Raw genomic sequence first — 23,001 nt, 5'->3', positions numbered from 1 at the left:
GCTTCAATTCAGAAGTTTGATTAAAGGCAAGTGCAGAAGTGCCACTTCTTAGAATCGTATTTTACTCACCTCCAGAGGTGTCCCATATGTAGCCCACAGTGCCCCTCACAGCTGCGCTCTGTTCTCTGCTCTACAGTTAGTTAGCTAACACGAAGACTGAATTTTAAAGCAGGAGCAGCAAGCTGTGGGCTCTTATTTGTATGAGAGCCTGAGAAATGTCTGTCTTTGCAGTTAGCACTCTGAGCGCATCTACCCATTACAAGTAGCCCCTGCAGGGAGTTTGTGGTTCTGTCTCTACACTTGTTATCTTTTTCCGTGCTCCCCCAGCGACTAGGATACTCAGTTGGCCCCCCACTGAACACCCCCATGTCCATAGCTTGGTACTCCTGGGCCTTGCTGCCACTGGGGGGGGGAAGCCTCCCCCAGCAGCTAGGATAGTCAGGGGGACTACTTCAGCTATTTCAGCAGCTGCAGACCACAGCACCCGCCACACTGCCACCCTCCCAAAAATATTTTTGGGAGCTTGCTGTCCATTGGAGACACCTGCTGGCTGAATATTTCAGTTATAAAATCTTTTTGCTAATATCTGCTGTCTGTCTCCATGCTTTGACCCCCTCAGAAACACGGGATTTAGGAGGGGACTAGTTGAGATTTCTGTTTGCATTATAAGTTCAGTGTATGATATTTCACTGCCATCACCTGTGTTGGCAATGTCTGTATAATGAAGGGGGAAGCCAAAAATTCTTTTTTCCTAGACTTTTCTGTCCTCTTTCTTCTAACTTTAGAATCCAGTCCGGTGCCCTGTATTATCTTCAGGGATCATATGCAATGATGGGAGGTGGGACACTCAGTGGATGGCCAGTTGAGAACACAGTCATTTTGCAGAAGCCTTATAGTGCAACAGAAGGCCAAAGACCCTCCCCATCAGCAACTGTCTCTTCTGAAAAACTTTCCACTTTCTCTTTCTTCAGGCTTTTCAGGATCCCTGTATTATTTTCAATAAAGTAAAAAATCTTTTTTTCCTAGGCTTTTCTATCCTCTTCTAACTTTGAGAATACAGTCAGGGTCCCTGTATTATTTTCAGAGATCGGATGCAATCATGGGAGGGGAGACACTCAGTGAAGGGCCAGTTGAGAATTCAGCTAAAGAAGACAGACATTTTTGTGAACTTTTTTTGTTGTCTGTGTGGGTGCCCTATTTTTTCTTCCTTTCAATGGGAAAAATGGATGTTTCCTTAGCACAGGAGGAGAATGAGGAAAATGCAATATGGGAAGATGATGTCAGAGACCAGCGAGCAGACCCAGAATGCTACAGGGATGAGGGAACTGTGGGATAGGTTCCCATAATGCACTCATGCAACAGTTGATGTTTGCCAATTTGAGTGTGGCAGCAATGAGTCAACTTTGTGAGGAGCATGTGGGAGGTGAGGATGGTCAGATTTGAACTTATAAATTCCAGAATTACAAAATGGATATTAATAACTTTAAATTTATCTCGTAGTATAGATGTCGCCAAAGACGCCTTCTTTCTGCTGCCCAACAGAAGGGTTCATATGTTGCCCATTGGATTTTTGCTTTTGTATGGGTGGGATTTTATGAAAACATCCGTTTCTGATAAAATAAAACTTCTTTGGTTAAGAGTTTTTGTTCTGTCTTAAGTTCTCGTTCTTATATTTGAAGACTGTGGGCAAAGCACACAGTTCTCTCAATCCTTTGCAAAAATGCAGAAACATCAGTTAGTGACACTATCTGGCTGCTTCTTGGAGCAGCTAGTCTTGGAGCTCCATAAGAGGAGATGCGATTCTTCATTAGTCCTAAGTAGTACACAGAATCTGACAAGAGGCATCAGTGAACTGCCTGGTAATAGTGATGATAATATGGTTAAATTTACTGTTTTTGTTGGGTGAAAATTACCCCCCTTCTTTCTAAAAAAGAAGGCAGCCTCACTACAGTAACATCTGGCTTCTAAAAAGGGAAGCTTCCCAAAAATGAGGACATGAGCAGTCATAATGGTAAAATACTTGCAAACGACATAGAGACTACTTAAAAACACTGTAATAGATACTTGGACTAAATCTGTACCCTTTATAAAAGAAAGAAAGAAAGCAGGTTTAATACAAACAAGGGAAGTACTTTTTTCGTGCAGCTAAACCTGTGGAGCTACTTCCCATGACATGTTGTAATAGCCAAAAGTATAACTGGTTTCAGAAAAGATCTAGATAGGTACATCAATGTCTGTTAGCCAGAGTGGTCAGCGGTGCTACAATGCTTACTTCCTGGAATGGAAAACAAATGGATGACTCCATAATTGTATTGTTCTGTACATGCCCCCTGAAGCTCTGGTGTGTGCCACGATCAGAGCCAGAGTACTGGGCAAGATGGACCAAGGTCTGACCCGGTGTCACAGGTTTTATGTTCTTGTGTAGGAAACTTGCTGATCATCACATTGAATCCCAACCACCCTCTGCAATTAGTCAATTAAGGTTTTTATCATTACTGTTACAAACAGTGCAGCACATACCTTTCAGCTTGATGTGGAAAGCTTTGATTACTCGACTGGCAGGTTAAAATTGTCACTTGACAGTTCTAAGCATGGTTTCAATGAAAGCAAATTATTGATCTTGAAGAACAATAAAATGCCATAATAAACTGAGGTTTGGGATTAACAACATTTTTAGGCTGGTTGTTGTTAACAGGATACTTTTATTTCAAGAAGCTCTTTTGTTGTTCCCCCCCCAGATACTGTCTTCCATTGAATTGCTGCAGCATTCTTTACCCAAAATCAACCGTAGTGCTTCTGAACCTTCTCTGCATCGTGCAGCCCACACAGAGGACATAAATTCATGCACATTAACATCTACAAGACTACCTGTTTTTTAGGGAGTGTGCACATGCTCTCTTGCTCTAACCAATAATGGGAAAGAAAAACAGTCATAGCAGTTGTGCTTTTAATGCCTCAGTGTACAGGATTGCAGTGCCAGCAGGATTATCGTGTCTCCCAGTTTTAAGAACAAGCTGCTAAGGATGGCTACACTTCTAATCCTACAGGGACATTTCTCCATGTGGCCTTTTTCTACCATTTCTGTTATTAGGATAGATTTAACTGAGACTGTAATCAAGAAAATCTATTACTATTTTTTTAATAGATGCACTTGAGCCTTATTTTCCCGTAAGCAGAAAAGATGGACATTTCTTTGGCAGTTTTGTGTCTTGATCTGATTCTGTTTTATAAAATGGTATTTTTATAGCAAGGATGGCTCAGCATTTGAGGAAAGAAATCTTGCAGATTGCTTCTGCTTTTTTGGATTGTCCCATGCCATATGCCACTGTAAAGTTGGGAGATTTTAACTAAAATGGCCATCTCCAGGCAAGATTGAAGGAAGAAGAGAAAAAAACAAATTCTGGAAATTAGCTCCTGCGACGAGTACTCATGAAGCAGATAAAATCTGTTATAACAAATTGCTAAGTCAACACAAAAATAATTTTGCACATATAAGAAAAACTTCTGCAGAGGAGTGGAATATATTCTGAATAGTACTGCTGAGAGAAGGATGCTAGCACAAAATCTTGCTGTGATCTTCTCCAGTAATTTAAGAAGCTTTTTTGGTACTATTGACTTGTATCTTGCAGCCCAATGAGGTATCAAGTGCGGAATGACATGCTTTTTCGGATGAGGAAAGCTAAGTAACCTTATCAAAAGATGCAGCAACTTCAACCCATTTGAAGCTGTCTTCCAAAAGATGCACTATAAAAGAGGAAACTGAGTATACAGTTTTTCTTGCTGATTTGGGTTTTAATTTTGTTTTATTGCTTCTGAAAAAATGCCTTTATTGTAAACCAAGGTTCCTCTGATTCTTATTTTAATAAAATAAATTAAATGTAGGATGAAGTTTCAGTGTCTTTCTTCACTGCAGTATCTTATCTTTCTAAGGTTTCTATTTAAAATGCAGGTAATTCTGCAATCCTGCTGATTTAGACAGTTTTAAATTCTCTAAATTGTAAATTATCACAAATATAAAAAACTCCCCAAAAGCACAAGGTTTCAGTAACTGCATTTACTTAAATATATATTTATAATTAAAAGTTAGCAATTCTGAGCTGCTTGTAATGGAAAACTTGACAGAACAGTGTGGTAGTACCGAAGTTCTGAGACATTTAATATGTTGACTATTTCTTTTGCTCTTTGCATAATGTCCCAAAGTAACTACAGCAGAGCTTACGTACAAAATACATTCCTAATATTTGCATGTATAGTTATTACCCTCTTTCACGAAATGTGAATTAGGCTATTTCTGCTCTGCTTTTATGTTCCATTGGTCTGTTTTTCTTAGACTACTGCATCATGTAACCAGCCAGCTCTCTGCGGACTACAATTTAGGAACTGTAAAACAGCCTAATTTCAGGTTACAGCAGCGAAGGGTCCTGTGGCACCTTATAGACTAACAGAAAAGTTTTGAGCATGAGCTTTCGTGAGCACAGACTCACTTCATCAGATGCATCTTGGTATTTAAACACTTGAATATTAAGTATTACTATACAACAGGAAAGAGATTCAGAGACCAGCTCACAACCTGAAATTAAGTATCGGAGGAGTAGCAGTGTTAGTCTGGATCTGTAACAGCAGCGAAGGGTCCTGTGGGATGCATCTGATGAAGTGAGTCTGTGCTCATGAAAGCTCATGCTCAAAACTTTTCTGTTAGTCTATCAGGTGCCACAGGACCCTTCGTTGCTGTTACAGATCCAGACTAACACGGCTACTCCTCTGATACTTAATTTCAGGTTGTGAGCTGGTCTCTGAATCTCTTTCCTGTTGTATAGTAATACTTAATATTCAAGTGTTTAAATTGGGGAAGAATGGGAAATAGTTATAAGGACATGGCCATTGCTGCAATAGAATATATTATGCTCCTCTTTTTATCTTACCTAAATTTCCAGTTACTGACATGTGCTCTCTTTCCCAGTTAAAAGAGAGAACTGATCATGCAATTCCCTGTATGCTAATGATTACATAAATCAGAAACCATCAACTAACTTACCTGTGGCATAGAATCTAAAGTTAAGACCACTTTGGGAATGCAGGTTGTTTGTAACTCTGAACAAAACATGGTTATTCTTTGAAAAGTTTACAACTGAACATTGAGTTAATGCAGCTTGGAAACTTTACTGTGCTGAAGAAAACTACTACTCTCCCTTTATTTCAACAGTTTAACATGATTCTGTGTGTGTTTGTTTTTTTTAAGCAGGGAGAGGGAGGGTTGTGTTTTCCTTTTGTTTGTGCTGCTGCCTGCTTGTGTATTTCTGGTTTCCAATGAGGGGTGTGGTTGACTTGTCAGTTTGTAATTTATGTTTGTAATGGAGGTTTTGCTGCACAGACTAGAAATCCTTATCCTGCTACCTTGTTAGATGAAATGGGAATAATTTCCTAACTGGTTATTATTTTGCTGTGATTTGTGCAAACTTCTACTCAGTTTTTTATATTTTTACCATCCTTAGCTTCTTACAGACACCAGCTGATTAACTCCAGAGTCTTCACAAAAGGGGAATTATTGAAACACAAAACAAAGAAGCCTGTCAAATTGAGGGTTTATTTAATTTTTACTCCCTGCAGATTAGCAAGTTTCTTGTTCCCATAATAAATGTGCCCACACAAAAAGGTCTTAACGTTGTTTAAAATAGTTTGTTGTAATCTTTACAGAATTTCAGCATTAAAAAGGCTAAACTAGCACTGCAGTGAAATTACCTTAACATTCATATATTTGCTTACATTCAGCTTCATCATTCTGATGACATCCAAAGTGTCACCCCAAACCATGACACATTGTTAGTGACGAAGTATGAACTGTAAGAGCAGAACTTCATTCTGTTCTACAGCTATCATTCCTTAAACAGCATTATACAAGAAAAAATAAGAGAATTGAAAATACAACATACTCTAGCTTTGTGTTCCAAAATGGAATAATTTAAGATCTAAGACATTGAATAATTTCACTCCTAAATAGGATGTGTACCTTTGGCCTGGTCTGCACTTCAAGTAAAGGTTGAAGTTAGTTGCGTTAGGTTGATTTTTCTAATCAAGGAGTCTGCACCACAAAGGCGATTATTTCTGTACTCCGGGATGAGAGGAGTAACACTAAATTTGACCTTGCATGGTCAAACTTGGGATAGTGTAGATGCAGCACTGCAAAAGTTGACATTCTTAGCCTCTAGGAGGTGTCCCACAGTACCCCAATGTGACTGCTCTTTCAGCTCTGCTGCTCTCCAGGTACACAGGAAAAGTCCTGGTAGAATTTGAATTTAATTTCCTGCTTGGTCCAACAGCACACCTGACCGTGAATACTCAAGGTTGCAAACAAACTCCAATATGGAACATGCAGGAGATCCTGGATCTCATTGCTGTGTGGGGAGAACAATCAATGCGATCAGAGCACCAAAGCAATAGAAGCAATGCTGGTATCTAGTCCAAAATCACACAGGGCATGGTGGAAGAAGGATGCGGCAGGCACACCCAGCAGTGCCATATGAAAATAAAGTTGCTCAGGCAGGTTTACCGGAAGACAAGGGAAGCAAACGGTCGGTCTAAGTCAGAGCAGCATAGGTGGGGGGAGCAGGGGAGCTGCTGGTAGAGCTGCAGGTGGAGCACAAACTTCCCCTGTGGAACCTTTCACCAAGTTTCACAGACTCCTCTCCCAGGTGCCCAAAATGTGGGAGGTGGGAGGAAGTCCAGGGTAGCCTTGCATTTAATTCCCAGGTTTGTCTCCTGTCACAGAACACTGTCATTCCCACAGCTGTGATTGCTGAACAAGGGGGTTGTTATAGGCCACTTGTGCATTCCAGCTCCCCTGACTTCCCCCCCCGCCCCAAACGCCTTTTGTATGTTCTGTTCCTAAATAAAAATGCTCGTATCATCTGGGGAGGGGGCAGTTTACCAGGTGGTACATGTAAATGCATAACACTATGAATGTTGCTTTTGTTGCAGTCTAATCCACTCAAACACCAGAGCTGTGCTTTCGAACAGCCAAAAGCACATTCTGCCACTATTCTGTATTTACTCATCCTTAAGTTGAGATGCTCCTCATTGCTGTCCAGGCTGCCTGCGTATGGCTTCATGAGCCACAGGGCAAGGGGTAGGCTGGGTGTCGAAGGATAAGTATTGGCATTTCAACATTGCCAATGGTAATCTTCTTGTCTGGGAAGAAGATTCCTCCTTGCAGTTTTCTAAAGACACCAGCATTCCTGAAGATGCATGTGTCATGCACCTCTCCTGATGGTGGTGAAATGTCCCTTGCAATCCCTGGGCAAGGTGTCCTAGATAGGGATAGTCATGCCACCTCTCAGCTCATCGGGGATCCCTGTTAAAGCAAAGCCACCTACTATGGCCTGCATATTTCCCAAAGTCACTATCCTTCCTTGTAGAAGAATATTGATTGCCCTGGCTACTTGGATCACAGCAGTGCGCACAGTTGATTTTACCCAATCTGAATTGTTTCCCAATTGACTACTAGCAGTTTACTGTTTGTAAGCTTCCAAAGGGCTATCGCCACTTGCTTGTCAACTATTAAAGCATGCCTCATGCTGATGTTGCTGCACTTCAGCATGGGGAAAGCAATTTGCAAAGTGACATGAAGGTGACCTACACATGCAAAAGTTTTGCAGCCAGTGGTCATCTTCCCACAGATGACATACTGTGGTCCCACCAATCTGCACTTCTTATGAGACCAGAACCACCAGGATTGTCTCTGTGTCAACAGAATGACTGCTGCCAACATAAGCCATTTGTTCCACTCAGAGGTTTTATGCACATCTTGTGTTTGTGGCCTCATTCTTCCTTGCTTGGGTGCCTCCTGCCTAGGTTCTGGACATACCACATCAAGTGTGAGGTGTTTGAAATGCTTGCTACAACAAGCTGAAATTCAGCAAGGTTCATAGTTGATATTGCATCTCCACAGCTAATCAGGAAATAAAGGGTGAGTGGAGATGAGTGCATTATTTGATGCTGACAAGATTACCCAAAATCATGTCCTGCAATGTTTTTGTTCCATCAGGTACTAGGAAACTAATCAGGAATACACAATGGCTATGCACTGTACTGCTGTCCATGCACCTTCAACTTTACAAAATTGTGTGTGCAAAAAGCCACCCTTAAGTTTGTCCTCCTCTCACAGCATAAACATACTTTGGTTGGCAATTAACATTTTACCTCAGGGAAAAGAGGGCAGTACACAAAGCAATGGTGCCAGCCAGCCCCTACGAAAGGTAGGATGAGATTTGCTAAAGAAAAGTTGGGTGCTCTGTTTAATTTTAATGGAAATTGTTCATCAACTGTCCCTAGGTCACAGTGAAAATTTAGGCAGAGTTGTCTTGTTTTAATAAATACTACAACATAGGGAATCTCTTGCTTCTGTGTTGACAAAGGTGAAAAAGGAATTGTCTTGCTTAAAAGATTCCAAAAGTAAAGCAAAGCAGGACAGTACAACTGTGGGGCTACCTGTGATATGGCACTGGAAATAATGCAGACAGCTTTTCCAAAACTGTGTATAGGCTTGATTTTAAAGGGGCCTCAAAGCATTAATGTACATGGAAAGATAAATGTAACTCATACAGGGAGGAACAGGAATCGATGCATCATAATTGTGATCTTACAATCCAGATGTATAGTTAATGTCACTGGAGAATGTTGTAACTTAAATTTAATATCCTGGGCTACAAATGAAGGGCCATTTTTTAATCGTGTAACAGAGAGAATCACAGAACATGAGGACTGGTAGGGACCTCAAGAGGTCATTGAGTCCTGTCCCCTGCCCTCACAGGAGGACCAAGCACACTCCTAGAGAGTCCCTGATAGATGTCTATTTAACCTGCCCACAGCTGAATTGGAACATATCATATCCGTGAAACTCTGCACCAAGTCAGGAGATGTCAACATCATCAGTGCTCATGCACCCATGTTGGTGTTGTGCGCCGAAGACAAGGACTGCTTTTATTATAATCTTCAGAAAGTTATCGACTCCAACTGTCAAACAACTGTACATCTGTGATAGGGTTCAGGGGTCCCCCTGCACTGCACCCCGTCTGCTGGCAGGATTGACTCTCACTCAGCAGGTACAACAGAAGGTTTCTTAGGCAACAGATGCCCAGTTTCTCACAGAAGCGACAGCACAGCAGCCAGAGACAGTCCTTCCAACCCATCCTAGGGAGAAGACCCCGAGGAGTGCCCCTCTGGAGTGTAGCTTTCCCCCTCCTCAGGCTGGCTGCCTTCCAGCTCCTCTTTCCCCAGCTTCCTAACTGCCGCCCCCGATTCAAAACCCAGCTCGGCTCCTCCCTCCTCTTTGTTCAGGGCAGAGGTGTTACCTGCCAGTTGTAGCCCCAGGGTCATCCTTAGCCACTGGGAGCTGCTGCTTGCCTCAGACATCCAGCCTGACTCACACATGCACTCCCCACACTCCATCACACCTCTCCCCCCTTCCAGACTGAACTGAGCAGGGTCACTTAGCCAGTGACCTGGGGAAGTTCGGGGCCCTCCTTGCGTGACAGGGCATCAGCTATGGTGGTGTTGTTCCCCTTGACGTGGACCACATCCATGTTGTAGTCCTGCAGGAGCAGACTCCACCGCAGGAGCTTGCCGTTGGCCCCTTTCATGTGATGCAGGCAGGTCAGGGGTGAGTGATCGGTGTACACAGTGAAACGCCGTCCAAACAGGTACGGCTGCAGCTTCCCCAGTGCCCACACCATGGCCAGACATTCCTTCTCTATAGCTGCGTAGTTCTGCTCCCGGGGCAGCAGCTTCTTACTCAGGTACACAATGGGGTGTTTCTCCCCTTTGTCATTCACCTGCATTAGCACCGCCCCCCAGCCCCACATCTGAGGCATCGGTGAACACCAGGAAGGGTTTGTTGAAGTCTGGATTTGCCAGCACTGGGGCCCTGACCAGAGCCTCCTTCAGCGCGCAGAGGGCTTCTTGGCACTGTTCAGTCCAGACCACCTTGTCAGGCTTTCCCTTTTTACACAGCTGCGTGAGAGGGGCTGCGATGGAGCTAAAGTGGGGCACAAACCACTGGTAGTACCCCGCCATCCCAACGAAGGCCTGGACCTGTTTCTTAGTCTGGGGTGTGGGCCAATCTCTGACAGCCTCCACTTTAGCTGGCTCTGGCTTTAAGCAGCCGCTGCCCACCTTGTGGCCCAGGTGGGTCACCTCAGCCATTCCCACCTTGCACTTCCCTGCCTTGATAGTCAGACCAGCCTTCTGGAGTCGGTTCAGCACCTGCTTGACTTGGGACACATGGTCCTCCCATGTCTGGCTGAAGATGCAAATGTCGTCCATGTAAGCCAGGGCAAAGCTCTCCATCCCTTTCAGTAGCTGGTCCACCAGATGCTGGAAGGTAGCAGGTGCCCCCTTGAGGCCAAAGGGCAGGACCAGGAACTCGTAGAGCCCCACAGGGGTGATGAAAGCTGACTTGAGCCGGGCATCTTCATCTAATGGCACTTGCCAGTACCCCTTGGTGAGGTCTATGGTGGTGAGGTAACGGGCTCCCCCCCCCCAGCTCGTCTAAAAGGGCATCAGGCCTGGGCATGGGGTAGGTGTCCGATACAGTGATGGCGTTAAGCTTGCAATAGTCCACACAAAACCGAACAGACCCATCTTTTTTAGGGACTAACACCACAGGAGAGGCCCAGGGGCTGGACGAGGGTTGGATCACCCCCAGAGCCAGCATGTCTTCAACCTCCTGCTCTATGTCCTGAGCCATCTTCCCTGTGGCTCTGAATGGCACACACTTGATAGGGGCGTGGGTGCCTGTCTCTATTCGGTGGACAGCTAGGTCAGTGTGTCCAGGTCTGTCAGAGAACAGCTGTTGATGCAAATGCAGCACCTCCTTGATCTCCGTCTGCTGGGCAGGGGTCAGCTGGTGTGAGAGGGGAATAGATTCCAGCAAGGAGCTGGCTCCAGCCCTTGAGAGTAAATCCACCAAGGGATCATCCCCCTGCCCCTCCCAGTGCCTGCACACGGCCAGCACCAAGTTCTGTCTGTCCCAGTAAGGTTTCATCATGTTCACATGATGGCTGTGGGCCCGGTTTGACAGTTCCACCACATAATTCACATCATTTAGCTGTTTGACGACCTTGAAGGGCCCATCCCAGGCCGCTTGCAGCTTGTTCCGCCACACAGGTACAAGGACCACCACTTGGTCCCCAGTGGCATAGGCTTGGGCCCTGGCCTTACGGTCATACCAGACCTTTTGCTTCCTTTGGAGAGGTTCTCCCTGGCCCGGCCCATGAGCTCGGTGAGTTTTTCCCGGAAGGACAGTACATACTGTACCACTGACCCCCCTTCAGGAGAGGCCGTCCCCTCCCACTCTTCTCTGAGCAAGTCCAAGGGCCCCTGTACCCTCCTTCCATACAGCAGCTCAAACGGGGAGAACCCCTTGGACCCTGTATGCAAACGGCAGGTGGGGTAACTACTTGTCCCAGTCATGGGGGTATTGATTCATGAAGGTTCTCAGCATCTGCTTTAGAGTCCCATTGAACCTCTCCACCACCCCATTGGGCTGCGGGTTGTAGGATGTGGCCCAGGTGTGCCGGACCCCACACTTGTCCCACAAGCTTTGTAGCAGGGCCGACATGAAGTTGGACCCCTGATCTGTGAGGACTTCCTTGGGGAACCCCACTCTGCTGAAAACGGACAGCAGTGCATCTGCCACGGTGTCAGCGTTGATAGAGGTCAAGGCCACTGCTTCTGGGTATCGCGTGGCAAAATCTACCACTACCAAAATATATTTCTTCCCCGAACGCGTTGCCTTGCTGAAGGGTCCCACTCTGTCTATAGCCACTTTCTGGAAAGGCTCCTCTATGATGGGCAGTGGCCCCAGGGGAGCTTTCCCCTTGTCCCGGGTCTTCCCCACCCTCTGGCAGGGATCGCAGAACAGGCAATACAGACGGACAGCTGCAAAGATCCCAGGCCAAAAAAAGTTTTGTAACAACCTTCTCCTGGTGCAGTGGATCCCCTGGTGTCCTGCGAGTGGGATATCATGGGCTAGGTACAGCAACCTGCGCCGGTACTTTTGGGGAACCACCAGTTGCCTCTGGACCTTCCATGGCTCTGCTTTGCGTCTGGGAGCCCATTCCCGGTCCAGGAATCCCTTTTCCCACAGGAATCTCTCCCTGCAGCTCTCCCCCAGCTGGGGAGCTGAGCTGAGACTGGCCAGTTCCCTCAGCTCCTGCAAGGAGGGGTCTCTCTGCTGCTCTGCCTGAAATTCTTCGGCTGGGGCAGGGGCGGATGCTACTTCCCCATCCCTGTCTGGCTCCAGCACCCCTGGCCTGTGAGATCTGGTTTTTGGGGGCCCCCTTTCTCTCAGGGTTGGCCCCTGTGTCTCCTGTGACTTTGGCTGGGCTTGTACCCCTGAATCTGGGGAGCGTACCCCTCCTTTTCTTTGGCTACGGGTCAGGACCAGGGCACGAGGGCGTTCACCTTGCCAGTTCTACAGGTCAGCCCCCATCAGTACATCCGCCGGCAAATGGCTGTGCCCGCCCACCTCCTTGGGGCCTTCCTTGTCCCCCCATTTCAGGTGCACCCTCGCCCTGGGCACCTTGAAAGGGGTCCCATCAATTCCTGTTATCGTCAGGTGGGAATTGGGTATCATGCAGCCCGGTGCCACCACCCTGGCTCGGGCCAGCGTTACATCAGCGCCTGTGTCCCAGAACCCCGTGACCTTTTTCCCGTCTACCTCGAGGTGTTTGAGACGTTTGCTCCACAGAGGTAGTGCCGCCCCCACTCTGTAAACTGACCTCTGAGCATTTGGTCCCCCTGGTGAGCTGGTCTGTGGGGCGGACTCAGCCCAATCCGAGTGCCTATTGTCAGCACCACCCGCCTTGGCCGCCAGCCTCTCTGGCTTCTGGGACTCCACCCAGTTGACTCCACGACCCCCCGGCCTGCTCAACCTGTCTGGGAGCATGGGGCACTGGGCTGCTCTATGCCCCTTTCGCCCACAGCGATAACAGCCTAGGTCTTGTTGTGTCCCTCGGGCCAGCTGCTCTGCCCAGGCTCTGCTTGGCTCTCTGGGGCGGTAGGTGGCCAGCCCCTCTTTCCTGGGCTCGCCCAAGAGGTGGTCCCCTCTGTCGTACAGTCAGGGACCGGTCTCTCTGAGATTCTCGGTCTCCCCGGGGCTCCCTCTCTCCCCGGGGCTCACTTTCAAACCTGGCCCGGCTGTTTGTGAACACATCTGCCAGTTTCCCTGCATTGTGTGAATCCTCTGGCTTCTGGTCCACGAGCCACACCCTCAGGTCAGATGAGCACATCTCGTAGAATCGCTCCACGACCGCCAGCTCGATCAGGTCCTCTATGGCCTGGACTCCCATTCCGAACGCCCACTTCTGGTAGTATTGCTTCAGGCGGGCGGTTGTATCTACATGGGTTTCCTCTGGCCTCTTCTGCGCCTCCTGGAACTTCTTCTTGTACATCTCTGGAGTCAGCCCGAACTTATGCAGCAGGGCCTGTCTGAACCGTTCATAGTCCCCAGGCTGCAGCCCCTCCAGCTGGCTGAGCACCACTGCGGCCTTCTGGCCCAGCAAGGGGGTGAGGTGCCGGAGCCACTCAGCTGGGGGAACCTCGTGCAACTCACAGGCTTGCTCAAAGGTGGTAAGGAACTCATCCATGTCCCCTGGGTCCTGACCCTGGGCCAGCACACGCGTCTCCAAGTGACTGGCCACCCCAAGCCGTCTGGCCCTCTCCCTGCTTACCGCAGCTGGGGCCTCTTGGCGTCTCGCCTCTGCCATGGCCCGCTCATGCTCCCGCTCTCGCTCTCTCTCCTCCCGCTCTCTCTCTTGTAGCTGGCGCTCGTGCTCCCTCTGCCGTTCCTGGGCTTCCAGTTCCTTTAATCTCGCCTCGAGCTCCAGCCGTCGCAGCTCTGTGGCGGGGGACTCTGCCCGCGATGGACCACCGCTAGCTGAGCGCGACCTGGCGGGCACCGCGTCTGTCTGACGGCATCAAGCCCCTGCTCCTGTCGGAGAATCCGAAACGCTTCCCGAGGCTGACTGGCCACTTTCTGCTGGGACAGGCTCTGCCCCCCCCGGATCCGTCACTCTCTTCCAGCTGGGCAATCAGCTGGACCTTGGTCGCCTTCCCCACGGTCAGGCCCCTCTCTCTGCACAGCCCCGCTAGCTCTGCCTGTAGGAGTTGGGTATAATCCATCTCCCCGCTGCCTCCCGGGGTATCCACTCACCAGCAGCAGCTGCAGGGATTGCTCTGCTCCCCCTCTGGCTCTTGTAAGGCTCCTTCTTTCTCTTGTGCTCAGACAGCCACTCCTGGGAGCTCATCCGTGGGTGCAGTGCATCCCACTTCTGACACCAGTGTGATGGGGTTCAGGGGTCCCCCTGCACTGCACCCCGTCTGCTGGCAGGATTGACCCTCACTCAGCAGGTACAACAGAAGGTTTCTTAGGCAACAGATGCCCAGTTTCTCACAGAAGCGACAGCACAGCAGCCAGAGACAGTCCTTCCAACCCGTCCTGGGGAGAAGACCCCGAGGGGTGCCCCTCTGGAGTGTAGCTTTCCCCCTCCTCAGGCTGGCTGCCTTCCAGCTCCTCTTTCCCCAGCTTCCTAACTGCCGCCCCCGATTCAAAACCCAGCTCGGCTCCTCCCTCCTCTTTGTTCAGGGCAGAGGTGTTACCTGCCAGTTGTAGCCCCAGGGTCATCCTTAGCCACTGGGAGCTGCTGCTTGCCTCAGACATCCAGCCTGACTCACACATGCACTTCCCCCACTCCATCACAACATCTTTGGTGACCTCAGTGCAAAAGTTGGACGTGACCATCAGTCCTGGCTCATCTGCCTCGGTCATCATGGTATTGAGAAAATGAACAAAAATAGTAAAAGGCTTCTCAAATTCAGCTCTAAGAATCAGCTCTGCATCACTAATACTTTCTTTAACTTGAAAGAGTGTCACAAGGTTTCATGACGCCACCCAAGATCTGGTCACTGGCATCAACTTGACCTTGTACTGGAACACAGCAAACATCTCAACGCCATCAAAATTACATGCATGTATCACAGCGCAGGTTGTGACACAGATCACTCCTTGACGATCAGCAGAGTGAATACTGTCCCAAAGAAACTCTATATGACAAAGGAATGTGATAAGCTAAAAATCAATATCCTCCATACCAGAGATGCGCTGAAATGCTCTGTCTTCGCAAATGAGCTCACTCACAAAATGGAACACAAACCTGACCAACAAACCACTGATGAAACATGGTCCATGCTGAGAGATGCAATATACGAATGTGCCAAATCTGCCTTTGGAACATGTAAATTCTCTAACAAAGACTGGGTTGATGAAAATGCTGACATTCTTTGGCCTTTTCAAGAAAAACACAAGGCACAAAGAAAGCATCTCAAAGCACAAGAGATCAACTTTGCCACGGAAGATCTGCTCTTCAGAGAGAATCCAGGCAGTATGCGAACAAGTACTGGGCCGATCAATGTTCTAATATTCAAAAGGTATCAGATTTGGGCAAACAAAACCATGTATGATGGATTGAAGCACTCGGACAAAACATTACCAAAGTCACCTGTCCATTTAAATGTTTCAGTGCGGTGATCACAGAGAAAAAGGTGCAGATGTACAGATGGGTGGAACACTACTAAAGTCTTTATTCCCACAAGCATACAATACAACGTGAACTTGACAACCTCATCCCAACTTTTCCAGAAATGTCTGCACTAGATGCAGAGCCAATGGAGGAGGAACTTTCTCAAGCTCTTCATGTTGTCTCCAGTGGAAATGCACCAGGAAATGACAAAATCCCAGCTGAAGTCCTGAAGGCAGACAAGGCTGTGCTCTTCCCCTTCCTCTGTGATTTACTCCTAGAATGTTGGAGAGCAGGAGATGTCTCACATGACAGGAAGGATGCATACAACATCACTCGCTATAAAAACAAAGGCGACAAGGGTGACTGCAACAACTACAGATGCATCTCATTACTGACCATTACAGGCAAAACATTCTCAAACACCTGCAAAAACTCGCAGACTGAGTCTATCCAGAAACACAATGTGGACTCAGGGTTGGCAGGTCAACAATAAACATGATTTTCTCACTTCAACAACTACAGGAAAAAGGAAGAGAACAAGGAAAGTCATTTATGGACTTAAAGACTTTTGGCACAATTAGTAGATCAGGACTATGCAGAGTATTAACCAAGATTGGCTGCCCACCAACCCTACTCAAGCTCATAACATCCCTTCATGAAAACATGAAAGCAACAGTGTAATATGATGGATCTACATAAGAACTGTTTGCAATGAACAGTGAAGTCAAACAAAGGTGTGTTCTTGCCCCTGCTCTCTTCAGGATATTCTCAGTTCTATTGAACTGTGCATTTCAGAGCTCACACAGTGATGTGTTTCTCCACACAAGATTAGATGGCTCTCTCTACAACCTGGCAAGACTCAAGGCCAAAACTAAGGTCAAGAAAGTCCTCATCAGGGAACTCCTTCACAGACGATGCAGCTCTCATGGCTCATAATGAAGACACACTGCAGTCACTGATGGATTCTCTGCCCAGAGCCTGCAAGTTGTTTTCCCTTGACATAAGCATGAAATGTTGTATTCACTCAAGGTGTACCTCAGCAACCCAATGTCGTTCTGGATAACAGCCCATTAGGTGTGGTCCAACAATTCTGTTACCTTAGATCTACTGCCACCACAAACCTATCCATGGACGAAGAACTGATCATCAGAATCGGAAAGGCAGCTACTATTTTTGGCAGACTTACAAAACAAGCATGGAACAATCCTAAACTGATAGTGAAAACAAAGATACTAATCTACCAGGCATGTGTATTGAGTATTCTGCTATATGGTTCAGTGGCCTGGACCACCTACCTGAACTAGGAGGAAAAACTGAACAGCTTCCGTTTTCGCTGTCTCAGCAGAATTATGAATGTCAACTGGCAAGAACAAGTTCTTCTTCGAGTGGTCCCTGTGGGTGCTCCACGGTAGGTGTTGGGCTCGCCCCGGCGCTGCAGATTGGAATTCTTCTAGCAGTTTCCTCTGGATCGCGCATGCGCTGATGCGCACCGCTCCCTCGTGCGCCCTCAGTCATGTGCGTGATCTGGTCCCCACCAGTTCCTTCTGAACCGCCAACGGCTGCAGACGGAATCCGCTCCGGCTCTAACGCCTGAGACAGATAAGACAGTTAATTCTACTTGTTAGCTCGTTGTTTTTCTTACTATTGTACAAAAAAAAAAAAACAGCAAAAAAAAAGTGAAAAAAATAAAATAAATAATAAAATACTAAGAGAGAAGAGGAACGGAGGGAAGAGGAGCAGACAAAGAAGGCTGGTTAAGCCGTCCACTACCCTGAAGGCCGTAAATGTTATTTGTTTGAAGAACGCAGTGATTAGCGGCTAAGTACCCTATTAACAGTAAAGACTCACCGTGATGTCTTCCTCAGGGTTTAAGAAGTGTGAGTCATGCTGCGAGGCTATGCCGGCCTCTGATGGGCATAGTAAGTGCATTCGTTGCCTGGGGGAGTCCCATGTTACCCAGAAGTGTTCGCACTGCGCTAAGCTTACAGCCAGGGCCAGGGCCAGGAAGGACAGAGAGATGAGGGTCAAAATTATCTTGTTTGATAAGGCCCTTCAGCCTGAGCCACCGGAGAAGCCTCACACAGAAGGGCCCTTTGGGTCGCATAAAAGGAAGGCAGCTTCTTTGACCCCCTCTGTGCAAAAGAAGAAGAAACTTTCCCCGGCTTGATCCTTGCCAGCGGTTTCAGCGAGCCGGACGAGTGGAACGCAGAGCCCTGAACCATGGGCTGATGAAAGCGGCAGCGCAGTCATGCATGTGGCTGGGGCCGGCCCTCTGACTATTCAACAGTTGGCACCGAGGGCGCCGCAGGCGCCGGTGTGGCAAGCGCCGGAATCGGCGGCCCCGCCTCGCGAGGCACGGGTTCTCACAGCGCCGACAGCGCAGGGGCACCCAGCAGAGGGCCAAATGGCGCCGGAGGAAGCTACCCGCGTGGCACCGCATATGGCAGCACTGACAACGGGGCCGAGATCCCCGGCACAGGAGGGTCAGCGCCCACCCTGCAGGGGTGGGGGAAAGCTAGGGCCAAAACCCGGCACCTCAGTCCATCTCCGGACATGGCTGCAATGCTATTATCACCCAGCCCCCCGCACCCCGAGATACACATGCTGCATCGCTGAGCGGCAACTCCACCGGCCTATTTCAGACCCCCCTCTCCGTTCCTCCAACCACCTTCGCCTTGGCTCAGGCCACCTTCACCCTTTTTGGGCATGGATCCCTACGAGTAGTATCACAAACCAGCTTCGCCATTATCAGTGTCGTCACGGAGATCCCGCTCTCCCAGACTACATAGGTACACACTCCGATCGTGGTCCAGGTCTCCATCACCGGGCCCTTGTCCGTGTTGTTATGGCCGTCCTCATCATACTGAACACTGACATCGGAGATCTAGATCCAGGGGCAGATCCCCACCCACTCCTCGCCAACACCCCTGTATACACTCTTGCTCTGGGAGAGGAACGCAGCTGTCCCAGGGGGAAATAGGTCCAGAGTCCCGAGACTTTCCTTCACAGCCCATGAAGGAGCAAACATACCAGCGAACTCAAGAACCAGAGGAGTTGGGGGAGGTTTATCCTAGCGGCTCCTCCTCATCCTCCCCAGATGAGGCAGTTGTCCCCGGGGAACATCTCCCCTCCGGATGACCTTAAACAATTCCAAGAGTTGTTCAAAAGAGTAGCATACACACACAACATTCAAATAGCAGAGGTGCAGGAGAAGCATCATAAACTCCTGAAAAATTTGAGACCTCCGGCTTCATCTAAAATCGCTATCCCACTGGACGAAGCCATTATGGAATCAGCCACTAACATATGGCAGACTCCGGCCTCCATCCCGCCTATGAATAAAAGGGCAGATAAGAAATACCTCGTCCCAGCCAAGGGCTTGGAATTCTTGTTTAGCCACCCACAGCCCAATTCTTTGGTGGTCGAATTGTCCCAACAGAGGCCAAAGACGCCTCAGTATAAGTAGGGGGGTCAGATAAAGATGCTAAGAAATTAGAACTGTTCAGCAGAAAGGTCTACTCCTCCTCTACCTTATTACTGAGAATGGCAAACTACGCGGCACATTTATCAAACCATAACTTTGACAATTACTCTAGACTTACCTCTCTCATGGATTCCCTCCCGGAGGACAAGAAGCCAGTGTTAAAGGCGATCGTCCAGGAGGGCTACGCGGCCTCGCGAACGGGAGTTCAGATTGCCCTGGATGTGGAGGACACTGTGGCACGCTCAACAGTCGCAGCAGTGGTAATGCTTAGGGAATCCTGGCTCCAGATGTCTGGTATCCCCAGAGATCTACAGGCGAAGATCGTAGATCTTCCCTTCGACAAGCAAAAGCTGTTTGCAGAATCAACCAACTTGGTCCTCCACTCTAGCAAAGATTCGAGGGCCACACTTGAGACCTTGGGTATCTACACTCCTCCATACAAGAAAAAGAAGTTTTATCCTCAGCAAAGGCGCTACCGCTTACCAACCACAACGCGCACAATATCAGCGAGGCTATGACCAAGGGCGCCATCAACAGCAGCAACAGTACAGGGCCCCCAGGCGATGTTCTCAACAAAGTTGCACAACCTCGGGGCAAGCCCAGAGGCAGCAAGTTTGACGGGTATGTCGAGGACTGCACTATCAACACCATCGCTCAATGCCACTCTCACCTCATGTTCTATCATTGCCTCAAACCGTTCTACTCCCAATGGCAAAACATCACAACAGACAAATGGGTGCTGGAAATTATAGCCACGGGTTACACGATCCCCTTCCAGTCACTACCACCGACGAAACCTCCCACCCGGCCTCTTCTCAGGGACCCTTCTCACGAGGCGAGGCTGAAGCAGGAGGTAGATCACCTCATGTTCATAGGGGTGGTGGAAAGAGTACTGGAACAATTCCAAGGGAAAGGTTTTTACTCACAATACTTCTTAACAGAGAAGAAAACAGGAGGCTGGAGGCCGATTTTGGACCTATGGGGCCTCAACCGATACTTCCACAAGCAGCGCTTCCGGATGATTACAGTTGCCTCCATACTTACGGCACTGGACGATGGAGACAGGTTTGCAGCCCTCGACTTATAAGACGCTTACTTTCGTATAACAATCCACCCGGCACACAGGCGCTTCCTCCGCTTCACGGTCGGTGGGGAGCATTTTCAATACAGAGTTCTTCCGTTCAGCCTATCCTCGGCACCCAGAGTCTTTAGCAAAACCCTGGCAGTGGTATCAACTTACCTGCACAGGCAGGGCGTGTTTATTTTTCCATATCTGGATGGCTGCCTACTGAAAGGGGCCTCAAAGGCAGAGGTCCTATGTGTGATACATGTCACCGTGAACACGTTTACTTCGCTGGGCCTAGTTATCAACCTCGCAAAGTCAAAGACCGAACCCACGCAAGATATAGAGTTCGTAGGGGCGCGCATAAACTCTATCGCATCAAGAGTATATCTGCCCGACGCCCGCTTCTGCACCATCCAATCCTTGGTACAAGTCATGATGTACAGCCCCGCGGTGCCGATCCTAACATGCCTACAACTGTTGGGGCACATGGCGGCCGTGACGTTTGTGGTACAGAATGCCAGGTTACACATGCGAAGCCTGCAGCATTGGCTGGCGAGCATTTACAGACCGGCAGCCCATACCATCCACAGGGTAGTATCACCCACGACGGAGGTACGGAAGTCGCTAGTGTGGTGGGCAGATCCCAAGAACCTGCTAGTGGGAGTACCCTTCCACAAGCCACAAATTTCTATTTTTCTTACAACCGATGCCTCCCACATAGGATGGGGAGCGCACATTGGCAGCAAGGTGACACAAGGGCTATGGTCCCCTGCGGAACAGACACTGCACATAAACATACTGGAGCTCAGAGCAGTGTTCAATGCGTGCAGACATTTTCGGAAATACCTGCACGGCAAAGTAGTCGGGATTAATACCGACAATACCTCCACCATGTTTTACATCAATCGACAAGGAGGGGCACGGTCCCGTGCGCTATGCGCAGAAGCAGTCCGATTGTGGAACTGGTGCATCAACAACAACATAACGTTGAAAGCCTCGTACTTGCCAGGCGCCCACAACGTGAAGGCAGATCAACTGAGCAGGCGCTTTGCACTCATGCATGAGTGGCAGATCCGCTCTGACCTGCTACGACGCATATTTCGCACCTGGGGGTTTCCCCAAGTCGATTTGTTTGCCACCCAACGCAACCAGAAATGCCCTCAGTACTGCTCCAGAGCAGGAATAGGGTGGGGGTCCCTGGGGGACGCCTTCATGATCTCATGGAAGGGCCCTCTATGCGTTTCCCCCCACAAACACTTATCCACAAGGTTCTGCAGAAAGCCAGAAGGGAGAAAGCTCGCATGATACTCATAGTTCCAACCTGGGACCGACAACAAAGGTTTCCCCTGCTTCTGCTCAGGTCGGATCATCCACCACTCCCCCTACCAGTAGCGCTGGACTTACTCACGCAGGCTCAGGGGTCCATAGTGCACCCGCACCCTCAGGAACTCCGCCTACAAGCATGGTTAATCCATGGCTCAGTGCCTTAGAGAGCACGTGTACGGAGGGAGTAAGACAAGTCTTAGAGTGTAGCTAAAGGACCTCCACCAGGAGGACTTACGAACAGAAATGGACATGATTTACCGCCTGGTGCTCTTCCAAGCAGTTAGCTCCTCTTGATGTCCCTATAACTGTAATTCTGGAATACCTGCTGGACCTCAAACGAGACGGGCTCTCTCTATCCTCGCTAAAGGTCCACCTCGCAGCTATATCAGCTTTTCGGCACAAAGAAGGATGGGCGAATATGGTGGGCCCTTCCATCGTCACAAGGTTCCTGAAGGGGCTGGTAAACCTGTACCCTCCTCAAAAACCGCTACCACCGTCATGGAGTTTGGACTTGGTACTCCACACGCTATCGGGACCACCCTTTGAACCATTAGCCATGGTACCCCTCCGACTACTTACCATGAAAACGACCTTCCTTCTTGCGATTACATCAGCCTGCAGGGTGAGTGAGTTTGCAGCAGTGATGGCAACACCACCCTGCACAGTATTCTCAAAGGAGGCGGTGATCTTACGGTTACACCCAGCCTTCGTTCCAAAAGTTTCCTCGGAGTTCCACATTAACGAACCAATAGTATTACCCTCGTTTTACCCGAAGCCTCACAGCTCCAGCAAGGAGGCGCGCCTGCATCTCCTAGATGTGAGGAGGGCGTTGGCCTTTTACATAGACAGAACTAAGCCCTTCCGGAAAACGGACAGGCTTCTGGTGTCTCTCGCTCCCAGGTCGAAAGGGGAAGGCCTCTCTTCCCAGAGGATTTCAAATCACATTGTGTCCTGTATAAAACTGTGCTATGAGCTCCAAAAGACCCCTTTGCTAGCCCCACCCAGGGCTCACTCCACCAGAGCGGTGGCGGCATCAACGGCCTTCTTCAAGGGAATCACGTTGAAAGACATTTGCAGAACGGCGACTTGGTCATCATACGACACCTTCGCCAAGCATTATGCCCTGCATCGGGTGTTCGATGAGGATACCCATCTGTCGACAGCAGTCCTCTCAAGGGCAAGCTGCACATGAATTGAGTACCCACCTCCTTACTTGGGGTTACTGCTGGGTAGTCACCTACTGTGGAGCACCCACGGGGACCACTCTAAGAAGAAAGAGAACTTACTCACTTGTTGTAACGATGGTTCTTCAAGATGTGTCCCCGTGGGTGCTCCACTACCCCGCTTCGGATCTCTGTCCGGTGTTTTTCAGGAGCATCCGGGGCGGTTGGTCAAGGAACTGGTGGGGACCGGATCGCGCACATGACCGAGGGCGCACGAGGGAGCGGTGTGCATCAGCGCATGCACGATCCAGAGGAAACCGCTAGAAGAATTCCGATCTGCGGCGCCGGGGCGAGCCCAACACCTACTGTGGAGCACCCACGGGGACA

The 23,001-nt window shown here is 48.9% G+C and overlaps 1 protein-coding gene and 1 long non-coding RNA gene across 4 annotated transcripts in view; one reads left to right on the top strand and one right to left on the bottom strand.

The window, feature by feature from the left end:
- Nucleotides 1-3,881, top strand: part of RAF1 (Raf-1 proto-oncogene, serine/threonine kinase) — a 137,964-nt gene extending 134,083 nt beyond the window's left edge. For all 3 annotated transcript variants that reach the window (XM_075006115.1, XM_075006113.1, XM_075006114.1), the window contains one exon: nt 2,739-3,881. In XM_075006115.1, coding sequence (XP_074862216.1) covers nt 2,739-2,879 — 141 coding nt within the window. In that variant the 3' untranslated portion in view covers nt 2,880-3,881. The remainder of the gene's footprint in view (nt 1-2,738) is intronic.
- Nucleotides 3,882-15,622: 11,741 nt separating this feature from the next.
- On the bottom strand, nt 15,623-20,390 carry LOC142019028 (uncharacterized). The gene is made up of 3 exons (XR_012646978.1): nt 17,424-20,390; nt 16,871-17,165; nt 15,623-15,911 (listed from the first exon to the last, which is right to left on the bottom strand). It is a non-coding gene; the product is annotated as an uncharacterized LOC142019028 (long non-coding RNA).
- Nucleotides 20,391-23,001: the final 2,611 nt, after the last annotated feature.

The sequence above is a fragment of the Carettochelys insculpta genome, chromosome 11, assembly GCF_033958435.1.
Source record: "Carettochelys insculpta isolate YL-2023 chromosome 11, ASM3395843v1, whole genome shotgun sequence".
Taxonomy (NCBI): domain Eukaryota; kingdom Metazoa; phylum Chordata; order Testudines; family Carettochelyidae; genus Carettochelys; species Carettochelys insculpta.
Note: the sequence above shows the minus strand (reverse complement) of the source record. Positions and strands in the feature narration are given on the sequence as shown.